Source organism: Mauremys mutica, chromosome 12 (genome assembly GCF_020497125.1).
Source record: "Mauremys mutica isolate MM-2020 ecotype Southern chromosome 12, ASM2049712v1, whole genome shotgun sequence".
NCBI lineage: Eukaryota > Metazoa > Chordata > Testudines > Geoemydidae > Mauremys > Mauremys mutica.
Window position 1 is genome coordinate 75,706,096 of NC_059083.1, and position 24,534 is coordinate 75,730,629.

The 24,534-nt window shown below is 44.6% G+C and overlaps 1 protein-coding gene and 1 long non-coding RNA gene across 2 annotated transcripts in view; one reads left to right on the forward strand and one right to left on the reverse strand.

The window, feature by feature from the left end:
* Positions 1-24,534, reverse strand: part of CACNG4 (calcium voltage-gated channel auxiliary subunit gamma 4) — a 57,045-nt gene that overhangs the window by 6,637 nt on the left and 25,874 nt on the right. Inside the window, exon 2 of the mRNA XM_044981839.1 lies at positions 8,536-8,619. Within this exon, the coding sequence (XP_044837774.1) occupies positions 8,536-8,619 (84 nt within the window). The remainder of the gene's footprint in view (positions 1-8,535; positions 8,620-24,534) is intronic.
* On the forward strand, positions 301-19,517 carry LOC123345154. Its single transcript, XR_006572735.1, has 3 exons — positions 301-450; positions 5,339-5,438; positions 19,412-19,517. It is a non-coding gene; the product is annotated as an uncharacterized LOC123345154 (long non-coding RNA).

Here is a 24,534-nt window from a genome sequence, read left to right on the forward strand (position 1 = left end):
AGCCCAGATCCCTTTTCAGGTGCTAGCATAGAGATCACAAGGCACGTTTCCTCAGGGTGACCCTCAGCCTCTGCTGGCCTGCCACCATCACGGTGTTTGCATGTGGAGGCAGGTTTTTAGACCCAAGGTCATGAGCCGATGGCTGATGTGATGGAGACAAAGTGATTGTGACTGCATACACTTTTCATTGGCTGCTCCTAAATGTTTTGAGATTTCTGCTGGCAGGTTTGGAGCTATTACCATAATCTGTCTTTTGATGCTGCTGCATGTGGAACATTTTTGACAACGCAACAACAACGCCAAGGAGGTTAGAGAGAGACTAACCCCCATCATCTTGCAGGCAAAGGCACTGAAAAATGCCTGTGCTGACTATTAACTATATAATGCCATGTGGGCAGCTTTATGAGATGTAGCTGTGGTTTGGTACATGTGTGACACCCGCAAATTCAGGTAATTAAGCTCTTTGTCTTCATGGCACAGTCTTGCTAGTATCAGTCTGTCAGCTGTAGAATATTAATGGACTCAAAGTCCCTGGCTTTTAGAAGGGAAGATATTGAGACTAGTGTATCATGAATATTTGCATTTCATTGGGATCATTTGTCACGCTTTTTATTTATTGATATGTTAGGCACTGTCAGGCCATCCACCAACAATGGTATCTAAACCACCATGGGAGAATTTAAATACCGCCAGTGCAGGCCAGGCATCAAAACCAGGGCACCCCTAGGTTAGAGAGCAACAGAAGGGAATGAGGAGGGGAAAACAAATGCAGTAAATGAAGTGAGCTTAAACCAGGAAACAGGAGGAAGAAGTGGGCTGAATACACAAACGAAAGAAGGAGGAAGAAATATGGTCGAATGCACTAGAAATAGTGATACAGAACAGAAAAGAAAGGAGGGGCCTATGGGTGCAGGGGGTGGGGGGTGGGAATACACTGACTAAACTGTTCCAGAAAGCAAGAATTGTAACAAAAACATAGCGGGATAAAGTATCAGAGGGGTAGCCGTGTTAGTCTGGATCTGTAAAAGCAGCAAAGAATCCTGTGGCACCTTATAGACTAACAGACGTATTGGAGCATGAGCTTTTGTGGGTGGATGCATCCGACGAAGTGGGGATTCACCCACGAAAGCTCATGCTCCAATAGTCTATAAGGTGCCACAGGACTCTTTGCTGCTTTTATAGAGAGATAAAAGTGTGCGTGGGGGAGGGGAGGTTTTGTAACAAGGGCCACGGAGAGGTCAATGTGCTAAATGGAGAAGGAGAAATCATCACGGGCGGTGGGGGCACAAAGGCATAAGGACAGTAAGGGGTGAGGTTGGTGGTGGCTAGTACAGAGTAGGGACCAGTAGTGGCTCCAGGCACCAGCGCTCCAAGCGCGTGCCTGGGGCGGCAAGCCACGGGGGGCCTCCTGCCGGTCCCTGCGAGGGCGGCAGTCAGGCAGCCTTCGGCGAAGCACATGCGGGAGGTCCCCGGTCCCGTGGATTCGGCGGCAATTCAGCGGCGGGTACGCCGAATCCATGGGTCCGGGGACCTCCCGCAGGCAAGCTGCCGAAGGCTGGCTGCCTGCTGTGCTTGGGGTGGCAAAAAAGCTAGAGCTGCCCCTGGGGGGTCCCCAGACAATGCTAAAGGACTTGGTTAGTGGTGAGTAATGGAAATCTAATACACTAACTGCAATGTGTCGCACTAATGATGCGTTGTCCCTGGGGTGAAATTTCAAGGCCTATCTCCTTGTTTGGCAGGCATGATGAGCCAGGCCCCCCTTTTCCCGAGGAGAAATGGCCAGATGTCGTAGCTGAGGTTTCTCATTTTAGTTTCGGTGGCCGTGATTTGCCCACATTAGCCAAGTACCTTCTAACCTGGCTGTTTACCAGAGCTCTCTTAGGCTTCAATCCTGCTCCAATGGTAATGAATGACAAAAACTCTCATGCACCACAACAGAAGCAGGCATGGGCACCACCATCATGATGTATTATTTGCATTGCAGTAGCACCTACGAGGCCTACTCGTGGACCAGGACCCTACCGTGCTAGATGCTGTACAAACATGGAACAAAAAGACCCTCCCTTCCCAAAGAACTTGCAATTGTTTTGAACTGTAGTTGTAAGAAAAGTTTGTGTCCTGCCATACTTGGTATCTTTGCTACACAGGGCCTGTTTATGCTGGAGACATTTTCTAAGCAGTTATAAAAGTGGTTCAGATAAAATAATGTAAAACTATCTGGAGCTGCTGTTTGGATCCAGTTTTAGGCAGCCTGAACTAGTTTTAGGATGAATATGCAAAGAAAATATATTTCTATTATTTGCTCATTTCTTGCTGGGATACATGATCTGTTACGCCTGTGCCCGCTGCTGCCTTCTATTTTGCTTCTCACACAATCACTTCACTGGGTTTACCGTCATCGTATGAGTCTCAAAGCAGCACATGAAGCTCACACAAGCTCTGGTGCTAGAAATGGTGTGAATAACTGATTTTTTTTTTATTTGCCAGCGATTCCAAAACATGGAAGGTATTTGTTTCAGGTTGTTGGAAACATTTTGTTTTGATGTGGAGCTTCTTTAAAAGGTTTTTAATTAATTAAAAATAAAATTTAAAGCAAATTTTGAAATGAAAAGTTGTTTCAAATAAAAAAAATGGAAGTTTTAAATTTGTTCAGGGGTTTGTTTTTTTTTTTTTTTTGGTACCAAAACAATTTGGTGAATTTGCAAAATGTTTCACTTGACCCGACTCTGCATTTTTCATGAAAAGTTTCACCTGAAAAATTTCACTCACCTCTCCTGTTGCTATCTTAGATAGCGTCTCTCCTGTCTCGTGGTGCCTCTCAAGTAACACAGTGGATTCTGCAGCTTCCCTGAGGCAGTGCTATTTAGGCCTCTTCTAAATGTAAAGTTTGTACTGACATATCTATATTGGTCATGGATGTGACGAAAACCTCACACCCTGGAACCAATGGGGGTTAACAACCCCCCCCCACTGTAGATGCAGCTATACCACCACAAGAGTGCTATGCTCAGGGCCGGCTCCAGACCCCAGCGCGCCAAGCGCGTGCGTGGGGCGGCATTTTAACGGGAGGGCGGCAGGCGGGTCCGGCGGACCTTCCGCAGTCATGCCTGCAGGAGGTCCAACGGAGCCACGGGACGACCGGACCTCCCGCAGGCATGACTGTGGCGGGTGCGCTGGTCTCGCGGCTCGTGTGGACCTCCCGCAGGCATGCCTGCGGAAGCTCCACCGTAGGCGCGGGACCAGCGGCACGTCTGCGGGAGGTCCCGCGAAGGCACGGGACCGGCGCCTGGCAGCGCGAGTGGTGCAGCGCGCCGCCCTGCTTAGGGCAGCGGAATTTGTAGAGCCGCCCCTGGCTATGCTGCTCCAAGCCAATGTTGTTCAGGGGGGTGGTGTTCCGACGTTGGCAGGACTCCTCTTTCGGTCAGCGCATGCTGTGTCTACACTGGGGGCTAGGCCAGCATAGGCCGTGCAGCGTAGACAGTGCGTTCTGTTAATCTGCATGTCCTGTTAATGAGGCCATTCCCCAGCGCATCCTGAACGTTGGGATTCCACTCTATTGTCCCCATTTATTTGTGGTCTATAACGTAACATACAATATAAGGACCAATGGCCAAGATTTTCAAAAGCAAATAGTGATTGGGCACTCAAACACTTAGTCATTCATGAATATCTTTGTCAAAGGCAGAAAATTCATAGTAATTAAGAGTCACACTCATTCCCCTCCCCCATTCGTGCTGTTCATTCTGATTTCACTTAAACTAAAAGGACTTCCTTCAAATGTTCCGCTATTACTAGAGAATACTTGCTACAGAAGCCAAATTCACAGCGTGGGCTATTCTACTCCTAATAATTAGCACCACAGATAATATTTGCTTGGTTAGTTAATTAACACACAGAGAGTCAAAACATGGCATTTTCTTCACACACAATAGTGCAGAGTTTTCCTTCTACAAACATGTATTTTTGGCCCTGAAATTTAAAGGCAGCTCATGTGTACTATGCAGAGTTTACATATGTCTCCCCATACTGGTAATAAAATGACAACACATCCAAAAATATTAAGGGAGTCCAGTTTTTGCTTTCTCCTCTATTTTTTCTTGTTTACTGTCCTGTCTCTTTGCAGTACTATCTATTATGACACCTCTGGTGGTAAAGAAACTGCAGCACAGTTCTGCACTTCTTCACACAGGGCTCAGAAAGCTCTATCTTTCTGTTCTGGCTTTTACTGTCCCCTGGAAGGGTGTAGCTACATGAACAGTGTGGGTTACATTTTCAAAAATGGAAGCTGCAGACCACCGTGCAACAGCGCATCCTTGGCTGCACAGGCAATTCCTGACTGCTACATGCATGCATTGCAGAAGTGCATGCAGTTACCCACAGGCCCCGATCCTGCAAGCTGCTCTGTGCCAATGCAGAGCCCCATTGCTTTCAGAGGGGCTCACTGGGGCCCCAACTTCACACAGCAATTAAGCAAATGCTTACATTCCACTGATGGGAATAGGAGTTAAGCCTATGCTTAAGTGCGGTGCTCAACAGGGATGGTTTGTTGAATCAGGGCCTTTGAGCAGAGGGGTTCTATCTGTGGAGCAGTTTGCAGGTTCAAAGTCTAAGAGCCATATTTACAAAGGTATTTAAGTGCCTAAATATGCAGCTCAGTGCCTATTGTGAGTTACAAAAGCACCTATGCAGGCTGGGTGCCTAACTCATTTTTATCTGTGTAGTCGCTGGGAGGGTCCCAGGAGATTAGAAAGATAAGGTGAGTGAGGTAATATCTTTTATTGGATCAGCATCTGTTGGTGAGAGAGATGACCGTTTGAGCGCCATAGCGCTCTCCTTCCCATCTGGGAAATGTACTCCAAGTGTCACAGCTAAATACAAGGTGGAACAGCTTGTTTAGCATAACTAATTAACACATGTTTCAAGGGACCGTTCAGTGTAAAGTGGCCCCTTAACACCTTTCCAGTCATGGCGAGAAAGAAGCTGGGGGTGTGTGATTTAAATGGGTTATAGATTTTTGTAATAAATCCAGTGTTTCTGTTACGTATGAAGAAGAGCTCTGTCTGACCTCGAAAGCTCGTCTCTCTCGCCAACAGAAGTTGGTCCAATAAAATATATTACCTCACCCACCTAGTCTCTCTAATATCCTGGGTCCACCATGGCTACAGCAACTTTGCATATAACTTACCATCAGATGTATATTTTCCTGATTTCCACAAGCATCTGCAGTAGCTGCAGGTGGAAGAGCAGATGCACTTTTGCAGAACCCAGATCTTCTTTTTTTTTTTTTAAATAATGCCACTTTTCTTTCACCTACTTGACTTTTATTATCTTAACACAGTTTGGCTGGGATAACTCGTGAGTGGGAGAGCCACAAATCATATGAATGAGTGATGCTGTCATTCCATACAAGAGCCAACAAAATCTCTCTACTCTGCTCTGTGAGTACATGCTTTGTTTATGGCACATGTTTTAAGGAAAAGCTCATTTTGACAATGTTTAAAGTGTTACAGTTGATTTCACCGGTCGTATTGTCAATAGGGTGACCAGACAGCAAGTGTGAAAAATTGGAACGGGGGATGGGGGGGAATAGGAGCCTATATAAGAAAAAGACCCCAAAATCGGGACTGTCCCTATAAAATCGTGAAATCTGGTCACCCTAGTTGTCAAATCCTTTCACCTGTAAAGCCAAGTTGCCTTAGTTATCAGGAGACAAAGTAGCTACAGCAATCCAATTTAACAGGTACCTGTGCGTGACAGTAAAGTCAGTACTTATATATTTATAAAACACACTGAAAACTTCTTAAATTATTTTTTTACATTATTGTGATATTTCAGGTCAGATACTTTACAGACTGCCATGGCTTGAAGGCTTTATATAATTGAAAAGCAAGGAATCCCTATTTTCCATTATTTCCAGTGGTATTTGGTATTTGTTTCTAGGACTGATGCTTTGCAAGATAGTGGACTCTAAAACCATCACTGATCCATGATTGCACACATCGTAGCAAATCTCAGATCTCTGACAAGTATAATTCCTTTTCTCTACTTTTGCCTTATCCTAGCTACCACATGCGGGTGGAGGAATTAAAACATTTTTATGGCAGGATTCCTTTTATTAAAAAAAACCCTATGATGGCAATAGGAGAACTGCTTGTCAGGATTTAATCTTAGCAGTTACATTTACCAGTTAGATTAGTGGATGGAGTGCAGGTGTGAAGATCAAAGGAGCAAAATAAATTCAGCTTACCTAGGGTTAACTTAGGGTATGTCTTCACTGCCAATGTTCACTGCGGCAGCACTTTAATGTGGCGGTCTAGTCGTGGCAGCGCTGGGAGAGAGCTCTCCCAGCGCTGTAAAAAAAACCCACCCCCATGAGGGGAGTAGCTCCCAGCGTTGGGAGCGTGGCTCCCAGTGCTGGTGCGCTGTCGACACTGCCACTTTACAACGCTGAAACTTGCGTCACTCAGGGGGGTGCTATTTCACACTCCTGAGCGAGAAAGTTTCTGCGCCATAAAGTGGCAGTGTAGACAAGGCCTTTGTCATGCAGTCCATGGACTGAGTGCTACAAATACGCTGGGGAAAACTCTCCTTTCAGTTACACCAATGCAACTCCACTGGGTTGGTGTGTCCTCTATGGAATCAGCTGTTACATTGTGCGAGCTCCAGAATACTCCTGTCAACTGAACACAGCACAGCATGGTAAGAAGTTATCTGTTGTTTAAGTCTCTGTGCAGGCCTGTGGAGGAAATTTTTTAAAACCTATACCTAGTGGGGTGACTTTTCCCACAAAAGATTGAGTACAAGTCTTCTGTGCACATGTGAGCAGTGATGGCATCTGTTATTTGTTTATTTAGTGGGACGTCTCAATGGTAAATAGGGAAATTGAAGTGTATATAAATCTCTTGATGTCACACAGTTTTTTAAGCTCTCTCTCTGATTGATTTCTGTGGGCTTTAAATCAGTCAGTCTGTTGACTTCAGTGAGCTTTGGATTAATGTCCCATAGTACTAACAATGTGAAACCTTTTCATTTGTCTTTTGTCTGTTTACAATATGCTGGTATCAGTGAAGCAGGCGGTACAAAGCCACCCTCTGAATCCTGAAAAAATCTTGCGAACCTTCTGAGATTAATGCAATCATTCCGCTGCGGCTTTTTGATGCCCTTCACCTGAACAATTCAGCATCGGCAAAACACATAAACTGGGCTTCCCTTCCTGCCGCGCTGTCTTAACTGCAAATTGATGAGGACTTAAAACATGAGCCCAACTTCTTTTTAATGCCAAGAAATTGAGAAAAATATGTGGTGAATTATACTGAAATTCCGGATAAGGGTTGGGTATATAGCAAAGATGCCACAGATGGTCTGATTCTTATTCCAAATCATGAAAAAATATCCACTTCTGTTTGTCTACCTACACACCCATATAGCCCTTATTACTGTAATGTCTTTGCAAGTGCCAGATCTCACAACCAAATGGCTAAAGCTTTCCAAAGGTCTGAGTTGCAAATAACTTTACACAAATATAAGACCGGGGGACATTTTTCAAAAGTGCATAAATGACTTAAGCCCCTAACTCCCATTTTCAAAAGGGACTTGGACCCAGAGCATCAAAGGTATTGAAATATCAATGGGCATTAGTTGTCTAAATACCTTTTAAAAGTCTGGGCTTTAGGCAGGGGAGTGGTTCCTACCAAGCAACTCCCCATGGATTACTGTGGGCTCAGTGATGTCCAGATACTGAACTCCACATGCTTTGAGATAACCGAGCAGGGAACTGCTCCCTTGGTACCCTGAGACCTATAATGAGCTGCAATGACTTTGCATCTGACCAGACAACTGTACTCTCTCAAAAGTATCTCGGGAGGGGGAAGGGAAGAGAAGGCGGAGGAGTGAGAGAACAGTGACCTGACCATAAAGTATACTTTTCAAATGAGTTTTTTCCCACATGGTTTAGCAGGACTGAACCTGGAACTATTTACCCACCTTTCTCTCCCTACACACATAAAAAGGCACATCCCCCCCATCCCTCCAGAGTTTAAGAGATTTGGATGAAATGAGCCTCTGGTCCCAAATACCCCTGGTTTAGATATTGAAAAAACAGAGCTGGACTGATGCGCCTTAGAGAACTCACAATCATGTCCATTTTTGACTTATCTGTTATAGAGATTGGCCCAAGTTACACCACTGCAATTTGGGGTGTGTTTGGAGCCAAAGTCCCTGGTCTCCCACTCCTGAATATAAGGCACGTTTATTGACATCAATGTGATGTGAATATTGAGATTTTCCCAGGGTTATGGTTTGGGCCATTATATGGTCTGGGGCCACTTGCAGTATTTGGATTGGATCAAGGCTCAGATTTCAAACATCTCCAAAGTCTTGGGGTCTTTGGATCCAGATTGCCAGTGTGGCGCAATCTCTAGGGATGAAGGAACCTTGTGTTCTGAGTTAAAGAAGGTTTGTATCTAGCTACCCCAACAAGTTCACCTGTCCCTACTGCTTATCCTTGTTAAGGAGGCATGTTATTTTGACACTTACGGAGAAGATATTCCGAGCTGTCGTGGTCATAGTCATTGTCCTCAGGGAAGTGGTTGATACGGAAGCAATGTCCTTTGTAGATTCCTAAACAAGAACAAAACAAACAAGACATTGAAACACACACACAGAAAAAGGACCTTTATAAATGGTCATCTGCTTGTTCTGCTCCATTTTTTTCCCCTCATGAGGCAGTTATTCTCCTGTAGGGTTTGGTCTTCAATTTCCTCACATCAACAAGATAATCTAGACAGCAGTCTCACAGTGAGCGTCATGTGGACCAGGGATCCATCAACAACGTGCAGGAGGAGGGCCTAAGGGTGCAGATCAGTCTCTGTGTTTCTATTATTCATTAACCGGTGCTCTCACACTCAGGAATAAAATTAATCTAGGGTGAGTTATCTACTGCACAGAAGGGCCTGGTGTTCACCAAACAAAGATTTGAAAATCATCAGTTAATACCATTTTAGCAGGAGCACAGCTGCACCTTCTCGGATATGGCTGTGCATTTACTTTACTCATAATAAGGATTTTGTAGAAAAGAATGACCAAGCCAGGGGATTTCTGCTGTGCTCTGTGGCTCTCAACTGCCGGTCTTGTTACTACACAGTTCACTGAATTCATTCCCAGGATAAAGTGGCACGGCTACTTTATTTGTGATAACTGCTCAGGAATATTCTCTGTAATTCATTTCAATGGCTCTAAACAACAGCTAAGTAGCTCATCCTGTGTGCATAAATGACCCACCTGAATTGTCTGCAAGATGAGTCACAGCAGTTCAGTTGCGAATTAGTATCCGCTAAGCATATTTCGCAGTACCACTCTTTGTTCGCTCTAGACTGGTTTGCTACTCTTTTATGGCTCTTAAATGAGGCAATCTGTCCAAAATATAGTTTTTAACCATCTTACAGCTTATTTTTACTGCAGTTCATGAAATGAAAGCGACTCTCTCCCAACACAACATACTGTCTGAGCATCTGAAATTGGGGTGGTTATTTCTTTGAGATGCTTGGTTGTGTCCGGATGCCAATTTCCGTATTCAGACATAATTTTTCCTCCCATTCATTTTTTTAAAAGCTATGCATAGGAGAGGCATGTTTTGTTCTAAGTCAACATTTTTCAAAAGTTGTGACTCCTGACATAGTTAATGAAGCATTGCCCCTTGTTGCAAAGAGGAAATAACTCTGGTATCACAGAGAGTATGATGTGGTAAGTATTCATAAATGCTGGCTTTTTAATGGCAACATCTGTATGGCGGACTATGTAATTCAGGAGATTCACAATGAGTTATGGAGCTCAGTCAGGGATGCAAATGCAGCCCAAGTTGTTATAATCTGTCAGCTGTTTTTTAGCTTAGGTGAAGCCACCTGGTGATCTCCGTTTTGTTCCTGGATGACCAGTGTCGCCATAACAAATCATGATTTTACAGATGAAGCTATTTTTGGCAGTGTGAGCAAAGAAGCCAAGAACTGGATGGATAGCGAGACTTGGACTTCGATCTCATCCTTAGAGGGGCTCCCTTTCACGTAGGGGTTGAAACACGTTGAGAGGGCAATATGGGAAGATATTGCACTGCTGCTGTCCATGCTGTTCCTGGTCCATGGATAGCACCTTTCATTTTCCATGGCCGGGCATCTGGAACATTTCAACACCAATAAATTCACATGAAAGAATACAAACGTGTAGGGTACACACAATGAAGCTATGCATTGAAAATGGTCTCAAGCCATCTACATCTAGATTTCAAATCCCCTCCCAACTGCCACGGGTGTTGGGATCTGGGGTTTCTGTTTGGTTATAGAAGGAACAGGAAGCTGTGACATTTGGATCTGAACCAAAGTCTGGATTCCAAAACTTCTCTCCTAATAAGTTTGATGTGGTTCATATCAAGGGTTTGGGTTCCGGCTCTTGTCTAACATCTGGTATTTGATGGGTAGTAACAGCAACAGGCTAGGTACATTCGTTACATAAACAATTGTAATGTAATGTAGCTCAATGGGAGCTTATGAAAATCTCTGTGTGGCTCAACCTCACTGTCAAGAACTCCAGTGATATATTGGTTATCACCGAAATTGTTATTATTTTTGGCCACATACACCGCAGTAGGCTGAAGTAACAAAGTTCGTGGCAGAACTGACCCCAAAATGCAACAAATATTTTTTCATAGGACTAAACTTTGAAATCAGACTGGTGCAAAATTCAGAGCCGCTCACGTGGAGACTGTAGAAAAATGGTCAGCCAGGAAATTGTGGTAAGCATAAGAGCATCTCTTTGCTTATTAGCACAGCTGCTGAGTCTTCTCTTTGCTTGAACTAATTAAAACAAAAATAACGTAACTAAGGACTGTACCAAAACTGAGTTTGAACAAAATATGCAGCACTTCCCGCAGCAAGTGGTAATGGCCTACAGAAAGTTAAAAGCTGTGAAATGTAAAAGAAGACAGAGGATTCCAGTACAATGTCTAATATTATAATTCAATGGCCCATTGTCTCAAGTATCTACATAAAATACCAGTATCTTATTTAAAGTTTCCCATAGTACTTGACAAGGAATGATACAGTCGCAGTTAGAAACTGATCAGTGTGTAAGCAAATGTGGCCACATCATATCAGTAATAGCTCATGGGGATAGTCTTCTTCTTTAGAACCTTATTTTATTCAGAGATGCTGTGTCTGCCAGAACACGGGGGCTGTCTCTTACTCCCTTCAGAAAGGGATATGGAATATTTCACTTCTACTCTGGCTTCCACCAGAGATGAGTATAAACCAATGTCACTGCCTAACAGTTCACCTCCTTATTGAGAAGCGCTTTTGGACACCTTCTGAGGCCAAGGTGCAATACACCATTAAGCCAATAGGACTATTCCTCCCCCGAAAGGATCACTGATCTATGTTTTAATGGGTACCTTCGAAATGGGTCACTTCTCGATAATGAACCTCGCTCAACCAAATAATTTCAATCAGAATTTGAGCGAGGATTTGGTCCAATAATAACAAATAGCCCACATTTATGATGTAGTAGTGATATAGCTGGAGGCAGAATGATCCAGGAACTAGGGGTCTAACCAGCAACCTGGGTTCAGATTTCGCCACAGACTTCCTGTGTGACCTTGGACAAGCCACTCACTCTCTGGGACTCAGTTCCCATCTGTAAAATAGGGAGAAAAGCACTTGCCTACATCACAGGAGTTTTGTGAGGATAAACACATAACAAGACTGTGAGCTGTGCAGATACCATGGTTATGGGGGCCAGTCAAGTACCTAAGTTAATAGTATTTTGCTAAAGTTACTTTAACTACCTAACAATGTAGAATTTCCAACACCAGATCAGATTTGTCATTCCATGTAGCCTGACTCTAGAAATGGGCAATACAGAATGGTTCAGAGGAAAGCAACTATCCTTCTTCCCTGGGGTAGTACCTTCTTCTCTCCCGTGTCCTTCAAATAATCCTCCCATAGGATACATCTATCCAACTGTGTAACAGTGTTCAGAGGGGTTAACATTTCTTCCCGACCACTGAAAGCAATGACCTACTGCCTTGAAACATCTGACTAACCTTATATGTTAACATTCATAGCAAAACCATATGATGACAGGTCATACAGTTATTCATCACTTTCAAATGGAGTATTTGACTAGCTTAGCAATCATGCCACTGGTAATATTCTGGGCTTTCTAGTTAAAGGTGTGCCTGAGCAGTGACATTCAGTTCCAGATCTGAACTTTCCTAAGGAAGGACGGGCGTACAGATTCAAGCTTCCAATTCAGGCCCATAAGAGAGACTAGACTGACCAGTGATCTTCTGACTAGATCTGAACTTTCCCAAAATCCTGGACACCAGGGATAAAGACGGTGCTGCTTTGCTGCCATTGGAATTTGGGTTTCAATTCTTTTCCTCCCTGTATTTTCTTGGCCATGCGTTGCAGTACCCACAGCCTTATCTGGATGAAACAGCAAACGCTATCTGATTATCTTTAAGCATCCTAGTCATTCACCATGCTCAGTAATAAGATTCCCTGATGATTCAGAAAAGCATTTCCAGAGCAGTACTGGAAGGTGGAGTGCTTAAATATTTGAGAGTACTTGTCAAGGCCATCCATGCTTTTGCTGCTTCCCTTCCCACTCCCAATCCCGGAAATTATACGCCAGCGGATGGTTCCAGGCTGTTAGTGTTTTGTTGTCATTTAACGTACGCTTCCACCATACAAGAAGCTGGCACCATTACAGCAGAGGGCCTTTAGTGCAGGGTGTTTGTTTCAATAGAACTTCTGTGACTTTCTGATCCGAGCACTCATTTAGAGAAGGAGATGTTGATAGCAGCGGGAGGAGAGATGGTTCTGGCTGGTGCCCCCTCCCTCTTCATTAGCATTCTGTGCTTGCACTGCAGGGGTGCTGCTCCATTCGTAGCTTCCTCCTTCAGCGTCCCTATTTTCCCTTATTGATGAGATTTCAAAGTGAAGCATCAATTTTAGACGCCTCAGACAAAAATCATTATTGTCCTCTCCAGGGAGGCCAGTTTTCTATCACACACTTTGAGCAAGCGACCCCCCTGCAGTACCAACCCAACACTATCCTACATCAACCATGCACAACATAATACAGCCTCAAATATCTACAAGGAATAGTGTGACGTGCGGGGAGCTTGGAGAGGGGACGGTTGAGTGGGGAAGAGCTAAGGTTGCAGTGCATGATGTGTAAGCAGATGGTAGCTGTGACACTAGTAAGGTGTGTGCCTGTGGATGGAGGAGAACAGGGTATGCACTCTCAGGTGGTTTAGCTTTGCCTTTACTGGGGTTTGAGGCAGGTGTGATATGTGTGTAGCAATGCTAACTGCTTCACAACAGTGTGTTTTGTATAGTCACAGAACGAATGCAATGTGCTCCATATTGCTTTAATTAGCCCATATTCTATTCTACACCTGTACAAAGGGTAACAAAACCCAGAAAATATGATGACATCAATGAGCTGATGTACAATTTGGTGCTACCAAAGCAGCCTTCATTTTCAATTGAAATATCATTTATTTTTAGGTAAATGTTTTAGTATATTAAAAAACAGTGGCACAGCCTAGCTATCAACCAATTGGCTGATTTCTTATAGGTATCACACCAGACATGGACCTTGAGAAGGGATCTGAAGGTGGGTAGAGAGTTGGTTTTTAAGGATTATTTCAGGGAGAGGCTGCACTCCAGGCATAAGGACCATAATTTGCACAGGATGGGATGGACAATGAACTAAGGCCTGCCCTGTTGTTCCCCTTGCTTTATCGGTTCTGAGGTTAAACCATGAACTGCAATTTCCAGGGCTGACCAACAGCCAATTTTACAGCTAAAACTTGAATGTTTACTAGACACATCTTCTGAAACCATCAGCCGAGAGAGGGTTGATTTGAGGGTAACATTACAAACACCATGACAAGAAGGGGAGCAATTATAACTGAAAATCTACAGGAGCACAATGTTCATCTAACCAATAGCCACACATTTTTATTTTTATTTTTTAAATAAAATACTTTTGCATTTCTAATTTGAGGACAGTAAAAAAATCCATCCAGTAACAGAGAGACACCCAGAATAGCTAGAACATATCTGGGGAGAATGGCAATTGTTACATTTTTTTTTATTTCTTACATCATTCTCATGCCGGGAAAGTTCTGAAATATTTTGCAGCATGGCTTGAGAACTAAGGAGATTGTATAAATCAGAAATTGCTGACATTCTCTGCACAGTTTAGAATTAGTGAGCCGGGCTGTGCACTGCATTCATTACTCTGGTTTTACACTGGCAAAACTGTACTAACCGCAATAGAGTTTCACCAGCAGACACCACAGTGCAGAATAAGATCCACAAAGTATACTTTTTTTCTCTTTCCCCTTTCTCTTCTGTTACCCCTTTTTGACTCGAATGATTTGCCATTATTCAGGGTTCTATGGTTTCTTCTGGTTAGGAAGAGAAACTGATGGTGAGCCAAGTATTTCTTTGATGCAATCCTGTATATTTACAAAGGATATACAAAGTCCTGTTTCCCTGAATGCAGCAGGAATTAAACAGCTGGAAATAATTTCTATGCCCCCTTTCCAGACAGCACCTAGCCCAAATTCACTCTCTTAGCATTTTCTCAGGGTCATGCTACCATTACTCCCGTGACTGTGTCTGATGCGTCCTTGCTGCTTCTCTGAGTCTGCTTCTTTGGTCTTTTCTCCTGCTTCTCTCACAGACATATACAGCTCCATCAAATAAAACCCCGTGAAGCCCCTCTTCCCATGTAGCTTGGATTCCTGAGTGGCCTCACATACATGCCTATATTTTAGGTAGAGGTTCCTATTATTTCAGCTACCTGGTTCCATAAAGGAATTTAATGGCTTCTTAAATTAAGGGTACCAGTTACATCCCTCGGTTTCAGCTAGGTTTTACCCAAGCCATAAGCAAACTATAAAATGGCCAGTTCAGAAAGGAAAGGCTGACGCTCCTCAGAATCTGTTCCATGTTCCTTATGTTCACGTCTGGGGTTTTGCTATCTCCAGCTGCCCACTCCACTTATAAAGAAATAGAATTTGCTTGACTTGTCGCTTTCCACATTAATTTGTCCATCAGTCGATTGTTTATCTCCTGCTGTTCTCAAAGAATTTCAAGAGCTTTTATTTAAGTGCCTCAAACAAGTACAGATTTTGTGAGCCTTTGCCAAAAGATGTTTAATGGTGTCATTATAAAGGAAATCACGCCCTAACAGATGCAGATGGTGTGCAGAACATGCCAGGTGTGAATCTGCCATCTCACACTGGCTTCATTGTCAGGGATGGGGAAGCTAGCAGAGAAAGAAACCTTGGGAGGTAAAATACGCGTTTATTGGGTCTTTCGGCTTTGAGAGCTGTTTGGTAGTTGAGCAATCTTTGTGATGCTCAAAGACCCAAAGTCTAGCTTCCTTCTGAAAGTCACTGCCAGTGGCTGAGGCAGATGCTACCTGACACCCTTGTGACTGCTGACAGTTTGGCCACATGATGGTTTGTTTGCATTTGCTTCATCTTAAAGGTCAGTTTTATGAAGTGCACTGTTGATGCACAGAGCCGTAAGTCACATCTTTTGTAATCCAGGCCACAATTGCGGAACCCACTTAAGCGCTGAATCGGGGCAATGTTCTGTAGTGGAAGTGGGTGAGGGGAACTTCAGGGCCCTTTAAGAACTCACTCAGTTCAAAGGTCGTTCAAACAATCCCCTCTTAGGGTCCAATTTATTGAGTCCCAGGTGCATACTGACCCTGTAGGCCCCAGCCCCAGTTCAGTGACTCTCTCCTGATAATCCAAAAATAGAACATCAACTCTCAGTCTTCAGCCCAGTTTCAGCTGGGCGCAGCCCCACCCAAACAGCTGGGCACAGTCCTGAGGGACTGTCTTTCTGCTTCCCAGCCCCTCCTGCCTGGAAATTTGTCCTTTCCCACAGTCTTTCTAGCTGGGCCTTTGCAGTCTGTCACCGGCTTGCACAGGGTATTTTCCAGGCCTCGCTCCTGGAGAGTTTTCCTCACTCTCTCCTGCTTCTTGAGCTTCCCTCACACTGACTCGGGCACTGCAGGAGACGCCGGGCTCCCAGCAATGTCTATAGACCTTGCTACAGTATTGCGGACTTCTCCACTTTACTGCAACTTCCTGCTCCTTTTGTACTGGAATCACCTGATTCTTCTCAGGTGGGGCGTGTGCTGTAATCAGGGTTGGCTTAGCCCTAAGCCCTCCAACCCATAAGGCAGCTCACCATGTCATAGTACCAAAGTCCTTATTTATCATGAACTGTCTATGCGGAAAGGACATGCTTTTTGCTCACCATTCTTAAGATCTTCTGCTTTCACTAACCTCATCCACTGTATGACATTGTCTAGTCTTATTTCCCTTTGTAGTTTCTCCTTTGGTATCCTTCCATAAGCTCTAGCCTCTTTCTTTGCTAGGAACCTAAATAGTTAAAGTGTTCTCCGCCATCCCCGCCCCCACTAACGGCACTAACTTGACATTGCTATGTTACTTATATTACTGCTGTTCCATAATAGTCTTAATATGCAGCATGGCTGGAGTGCCACATTTCTGAAGTGACCTATTTGGTGTCTTGAGTGTGCTACTTTTGCAGCCATAAATAGCAAGAGGCTCAGTAGTAGTTTGGGAAGCTTGAACTTCTTGTCCCCTGCCACACCCTTTTCTCTTTTATTTCTCCTGGTTGGAATCTGTCATTGTCGCTGATCTCCAGCAAATGTCATTGAATATTCACGTCATCCTATGCAAAGTTCTCCAGCCATGTCAGAGAACTAGTGCCTTACTCCAGGCACTGATGTCTCCTGGGATACGATGCAGATGTTGCTCTCTGCATTGAATATTAATATTTTTTTCTCATCAGGCAAATTTCAAACTTCATACTAACTGGGGCAGCATGGTAGCTCTAGAAGTAATAGCTTGCCGGCACCAATGAGGACAGTATCATCAATCAAATATCCCGCATCATCCTGACAAGATTCTGATTTCATTCATACTGAAATAAACTCAGACTACCTCCAATGACGTCAGTGTTACTCTCTATTTATATTAGGATTGAATGGATTGTATCCCACCTGGACATCAGATTCATCTTCATCCAGAACAAAAGCCATTTCTTTCTCATTTCTCTTTCCTGGCCTCTACATATGGCACCATACACCAGGAAGTCTCTTTCAGGGCAGAGGATAGGCTACTGCCAGTCTATCAATCATTAGAGAGGCCTGAAATGTCAGTTTTGTCTGCTACAACCTTGAGATCAGATAGTCGTCCTGTTTGATGTAGCATTCATAATCGCCGAGTGACAACCCATATTTATTTTCACATTGTCAAACAGTGCTTTCCCTCCACTGCTAGCGCTACTAGGATTGAGTTTCCCTTAAGGGGGAGTTAGTCTGGTTTCATCTATCTAGTTTCCTATATACCAGATTGTTATCAGTTCTTCCTCATTAACATGGTGATCAACCAAGATTTGATTGGGCCCTCTTTTGTGAGCACAGCACAATTCTAAAGCCTACATCACGGTCCATCAATTCCTCAGGGAGAAAAGATAAAGGAATGGACATTTACATCCTTCCAAATTCCCTTCTTAATTTATACTTTGACATAGACGCGGGCATATACAAGGCATGAATGCTGCTTTCTGAAGTAAAGTAAATATACTCAGCATACTGTTAAGGCCAGATTTCCTAGATCATCTGTCGTCTCACTTTTTCCATACACATTCTTAAGCTATTGCCAACTCCCCACTAGCTCTTTCTTCTTTTAGAGCCTTTTGGAACTACAAAATCTCCATACTTAGAGCTGCTGAATTTCCTTCATCCACCTTGGTAGGAGAGTTGTGATTTGTAACTTGAACCACCAGCTTTGTAAACAGTAGGAACCAACACTCCATGGCAATTTTTGAGGATGATTAGATCTGCTTCTGAAGAGTGTATCTGGCATATAGCTTATAAGGGACCAAACAAAAGAGTCCAGATCTAAATGTTGTGGCTTAAACCCATCTCCAATTCTTCCTAGGCACCCAGACTTTCTTCACTGTTCATGTGGCTCGTTACATTACATCACCAACCTAACTTGTTCTTGAAGGGAGGCTGTGGTGCAAGGAAATGTTCACTTCCAGCAAGCCAGCAGGATTTGATCTGGGAGCAAACACCCTCTAACCCCTTCACAATCCAGCATCCTAGGTTGCTCTCTGACTTTCATACTCGCCTAACACTTTTTCCATAAAAGCCTACAAAGTCTGGTGGGCTACATTTCCACAGTACATGGTGGTGACATGCATTAATGGTACAATTATTGGAAAGTAGAAAGAGTAGCTCACATTAATGCTGCCACTTGTGAGATCTCATGATGAGTCAGAAATGTACATGTCATCATAATACTTATTTCCTAGCATAGACCTGATTATTCAGTCTGCTACAATAGCAAAAAACATCTTTATCTTGACAGATAGTACAGAAATTATGGCAAAGGAAAGCACTGCCTTGACACTTTAAAGGGAAATTGTTCTAAATTACCCTCTATCATTTGACTCATCTCCTTTTGTTAAACACATGGTTCTTGAATCCAATCTGCTCAACTCCCAGGGAACAGGCCACTGTATATCAAGGCTTTTCTTCATGACAGCTGAAAGGATAGTGGCAGACTCCCTGTGGCACTGGGCTAAAAGCATGGGGCATGACACTTCTCTCACTTGCCTTGGTGTAAAGCAGGAATAACTCGACCGAAGTCTGTGGAATTACAACAGTGTAAATCTTGCGAAGGCAAGAGAGGAATCAGTCCTAAAGTGAGGTGGTTTGCAGGAGTGAGAACTACTTGTATGAGTAAGCACTGCAGGATCAAACTCCAATGCTTATGTTGCACACAGGTAAGAATCAGAACACAATACAAATGTACACAATAGAAAATAGTTGATTTCAGTAACTCTTGTATTTGCACGAGAGCAATCGTAATGACTGGCTGGTGACATCACAGCTCAGAGCCATGAAGACAACAATCCCTGATAAAAGGTTACAAGCCTTTTTATTGATACCATAAAAACTTTCAAAGGAAAAGTGTTACATTTGGGAAGGTGTGATGCACAAGTGCATTAATCAACTGATTAGGAATGCATGAGGTATTTTGACTGCTGGCATCATGTAAAATTTCCATATATCTCTTCAATCTGTGGTTATCCATCACCAAACTTAGTCTCTTTGATGACACTTTTTTAAAAAATTGAATATTGAAGAAGTAATAGGGAAACATCACTCCATAAATCATTTTAATTGAAGGGAACGCTTGCAATATAGCTGGCGCTACAATATAGCAACCTTGATTTGGGTCCTTATTCATTTCAGAGCAAACATGTTTTCCTCATTTCTATGCCAGATTGTTGAGCGTTATACATAGAAGCAGTCTCCAGAGATTGATCATACACAATCAGTGATGCAGGACCAAAAGCAAGACAAATGACTACAAGGACTCCAAAAGTTAGGAGAAGGAGATGCGACCGGCTGGTTCGGGTCCAGACCTTGATGATGGCTGCATTTTGGAGAACCTGAGCCAAAGGTTCCAAGCCCACCACAGAGCTGCATTAGCACAAAGGGTAGGCCACTGAGATAGACCATGAAATCTCCCTGAGGAGACCGTATTATATAGTTGGACACCCAAAGATGATGCCTAACCTTGGAAACATAATTGGGATGCAGTTAGAAAGACCAGGATCTAGAGTGAAAAATAAAGGAATCAAAAATGCTCCAGCAAATTAAATGCAATCTAGAAAGAAAATATAAAGAAATCAGGTTTGAAGGACATGCAAAGTCAGGACCCTATTGCAGGGGTTCTCAAACTTCATTGCACTGCAACCCCCTTCCGACAACAAAAATTACTATATGACCCCAGGAGGGGGTCTGAAGGACCAGGAGGGGGACCAAAGCTGGAGTCCACCCGAGCCCCACAACCCCAGGTGGGGGGGCCAAAACCAAAGCCCAAGCCGCACTGCCCCGGGCAGGGGGACCAAAGCTAAGGCCAAACCTGAGCCCCACTGTGATGGGTTGCTCCCCATGCCCGGGCGCCAGCTGATACACTGGAGTCCCAGTGAGCCCCCCTATTCCACCAGCCTGGGGTCCCTAACCCTGTCCTGTGCCAGGCCCTCAAGCCTTCTCCCGTGCGCGCGCGCGCGCACACACACACACACACACACACACACACACACACACACACACACACACACACACTCACCCCCCCAGCTGCAGAAAGTTACACAGACACTGAGATCAGCTCTGTGTGGGAAGACTCAGCTCGGGGATTGCTCAGCACTCAAGGGCTCACCTCCTTTAAGATGGAAACCCAAAATTATATTGTCTTGTGCTACACAGAGATCTGTACAGCGCAAGCTCATGAAATCCGCCCCCTCCCTCAGTGTGGAGGAAGATATGAGCAGCTTTTTGCTCACCCCCCTGGCCCCCAGCTATAAGTTACACAAACTGGTTTCAGGATGAACAAAAAACAAGTTTATTAAGTACAAAAGGTAGATTTTTAAGTAATTATAAGGGATAGCAAACAGGTCAAAGCAGATTACTGAGCAAATAAAACAAAACACACAAACTAAGTGTATTGCACTAAATTAACTGGTTAATAGTAGCAAATTCTCACCCTAAATGTTGTTTTATGCAGGTTGCAGCGTTTCCTGAAGGTGACCTGCACTGCTTGTCACTTAAATCTCTGGGTATTCCTTTCACAGGCTGACCTTTCTTGCCTAGGTTCAGCCCCCGCCACCATCCCCACACACTCCCAGCTTAGTTCCTTTGTTTCTTCAGGTGTTCTCAGCAGTCTTCCTTCTTGGGTGGGGAGGCAGCGGAGAAGAACCTAGATTGACTCACTGCCCAGCCTTAAATAGGATTTTCATAGGGTGGGAACCCTTTGTTTGACCCCCCCCACCTCCTCCTAGTGGAAAAATACCAGCAGCCCAAGATGGTGTTCAGTAACAGGTGACATGCTCATATGACCCTGCTGTGTCAAAGCAGCTTCCCAGGAAACTTCTCAGGAAGGAGGGAGATTAGTATCTTCAAAGTCCTATTGTTCTCCCTAATGGCCCATTCCAGTCTGAGTGCAGGTGAAACCACAGTTGTAATTGTTACATAGTCAACATTCCTAACTTCAGATACAGAAATGACACACGCATACAAATTGGATAATTACAATCAGTAAATCAGAACCTTTCCAGTGATACCTCTCATGCCCCATCTTGCATAAAACATATCTTAGTTATGCCATATTCATATCGGAAGCATTTCTCTATGAAGAATATGGGGCATAGCGTCACACCCGCCACCCAGGGCTGAAGCCCTTGGGCTTGGACTTTGGAGCTCGGGCTCCGGCATCATCCCCAGACCCCAGCAAGTCTAACGCCAGCCCTGGCGACCCCCATTAAAACGGGGTCCTGACCCACTTTGGGGTCCCAACCTACAGTTTGAGAACCGCTGCCCTATTGCATCACGGGGTTATTGTTGATTTAATGATAGTTAATTATTAGTAGTAGCATATACAGGGCTTGAAATAACTGGTACAAGCCAGCTCCATAACAAAGTTGGATGCCTCCTCTCCATATAACTTGTCTACGTGGATGTGGGGGGTAGAGATGGGGTACTGCCTGTTGGCAGTCAGAGCTGGATTGGAAACAAAGGCCCAGCTACCTACCATGGTGCTGACCGCCATAGACATCTGTGAGCAGCGATAAAGGAAGGCAGCAGGGAGTGGCTGTGGGCAGAATGGCCAGAGGGGCCCAGGGAAGGGGACTTTTTGCGAGGCTGTGGCGAAAATGCAGGCGATGAGGGCTGTAAGGATACAGCTTAAGAGGAGGAATGGGCAAGTAAAGGAGCAGGAGGAAGCAAATAAAGAGAGGTGTGATTCAGGAGGACGAGCCAAGCCATCAGGGGGAGAAAGGAAGGAGGAGGTGGCTGAAGGGAGCTGTGGAAGAAAGTAGGAGGGAGGAAGCTAAGGAGAGAACTCAGAAAAATGAGATGTTTCAGAGAATGGGCTGCAGGAGAGGAGAGAGTGTGACAGATGGATTTGACCAGATGGCTCCTTTAGGTCTTTTTATGGGCAGTGGTCTTTTGTTTTCCTTGAGTTTGAATCCCTTTTCAGCTATGTGTGTGTGCATACACCTCTCCACTGTTCCTTAACAGTCACTGTTTTCCATAGATATACTCATATAGTGACAGAAATCACAAGGGTATACGTCTATGTATACAGTGGCTGGCTAATGATAATTAAAAGCTTGCAATTGAAACATTTTATCCCCAAAGTCTGAAAATTGACTAAAATTTTTACAATTAACAAGTGAAACAACAATAATCAACATGTAGACAAATTACAAACAAGATCAGTTTTAATGAACAGGAACTGAGGAGAACTCATCTGAGTCCTGCATCTGAAATGTTCTATTGTCTAAGGAAAGCTAGACATAAAAATGAGAGACAGCAAAAGGCAGTGTTTGCTCTTTTAGCTTTAATTATTCATTAGACATGTTTTCCTTTCTGCTGAGATTCAGAACAAGACACTTTGGCAGGCTGCTCTTAAGTTTACAGAAGCTGTAACTTCTCCGTTATACCAGCTAATAAACACAACTGAATATAACTGTCTGGTTATATTTGCAGAAGTAGCCCTAGGAAAATTGGTTAATGAATCAGAAATGACTTAATCAATGTGATTCACTCACAAGAATGCAATGCATGGAATGCAAATCTGCAGTGCACTAAAGCACAGGTGCTTAAATATTTTATTGATAAGAGTTCTGAGTTTACTTTGTTACATCTGTTTTTTAGTTCAGAATCACTTCCGCTCTGAAATGCCTCAATCTCACAGAGGAAAGAATGATGGTGACGGTGGTGGCTGTGCACAAACCAATTTATGAACACTAGACTTGAATCTAAATAACAACTCTGCAAGCCCCGTTCTCCCCCAGAATCATTCTCTGCTTCCTCAGCAACCAAAAGATGGGCATGGCTGTCTCCTGGCAAAGGACGGGGTGGGGTGAGGGACCTACAGGTGGGAGACAAATCCATGAGATTTCCCTTCTGCTGAAAGGGACTGAGAGGGACTGAGCCCCTCCCACCCTATGGATCTTAGGAGGGATTCATGTGGCGCCAGGAGCCATCTTGCCCCCGGTCCTTGGCCTGGGGGCTCCTGGCTGCAGTTGTTCTGCTCTTGACTGTCCCCCTCCCACCCCGTGTGGCTGTGCAGCAGAGGCCATGAAGGGAGTCTGGAGGGTGACAGTGCCCTTACTGATTTCCACAGGGAAATCTGGGTACAGAGCAGAACACACTCCTCCCCTGACCCCCTTCCACCTCCAGATCTCCAGGAGAGTCAAAACCAAATCCCTCAGAAAATGAAATATGCACACTCTGTGCTTGGACCCAGAGTCTGCCTCCGCAGGCGCTGCCATTACAGGGAGCTTGAGGCCTACCCTGGCACATCCTGCAGGGTCTAGTTTTTAACTGCTTTCAGTGTGCCTGCGCACTGCTGCTGTGGTGCTCAGACACTGGGCTCTCGCAACACCTCAGCTTCTCGGATAAGCTTGTTTTCACCTGGGTTTTAATAGCTGGCGACAGGCAGCTGCTTCACTGCTTGGTGAGAGCCCCCGAAAGGCCAGCTCGTGAGGTAACACTAGGAGTAATGAGCTGGGAATGCTGCTCTGTGGAGACACATGGATTTGATAGCAGTTCCCTCCCTCCCACCTTATTCACCGTGCGGCATAGTTTACTGTGGCTTTGGTTTCAGCATATTACAAATGCATCTTGTTGCACATGAGACTGCACAGAGCTTTCAGGTAGCCACATGCCAAGCAGAGCACCTTCACTCTCACTCTGTAATTGTCTTGACAAGACAGTCGGCCTGGGAACAGTCAGTGGCAGGGCACGCTTCCAAAGTCCTGGCTCTCTTAAAGGGGCCGGGGGGGAAATCTGGTACTGACTGAATCATTACAACTCAGTGACGTGCTGCCAGTATTTTAACAGGGCACTGAGACTAAAACAAAATGCCTCTTCGCTCCACTCCCTGAGCTTGTGACAAATCCCAGTTGCATGCTTGCAGTGTGTGTGTGTGCGTGTGCGTGTGCGTGTGCGTGTGCAGGGCCGGCTCCAGGGGTTTTGCCACCCCAAGCAGCCAAAAAAAAAAAAAAGCCGCGATTGCGATCTGCAGCAATTCAGTGGGAGGTCCTTCGCTCCGAGCCGGAATGAGGGACTTGCCACCGAATAGCTGGACGTGCTGCCCCTCTCCGGAGTGGCCGCCCCAAGCACCAGCTTGCTAAGCTGGTGCCTGGAGCCGGCTGTGTGTATGTGGGGGGGGGGCGGGGCGGGGCGCTGGTCTACACTGGGGTTGGGGATCGATCTAAGATACGCAACTTCAGCTACGAGAATAGCGTAGCTGAAGTCGACGTATCTTAGATCGACTTAGACGCGACGTGATACATTGATCCCCGATAGATCGATCACTACCCACCGATCCAATCC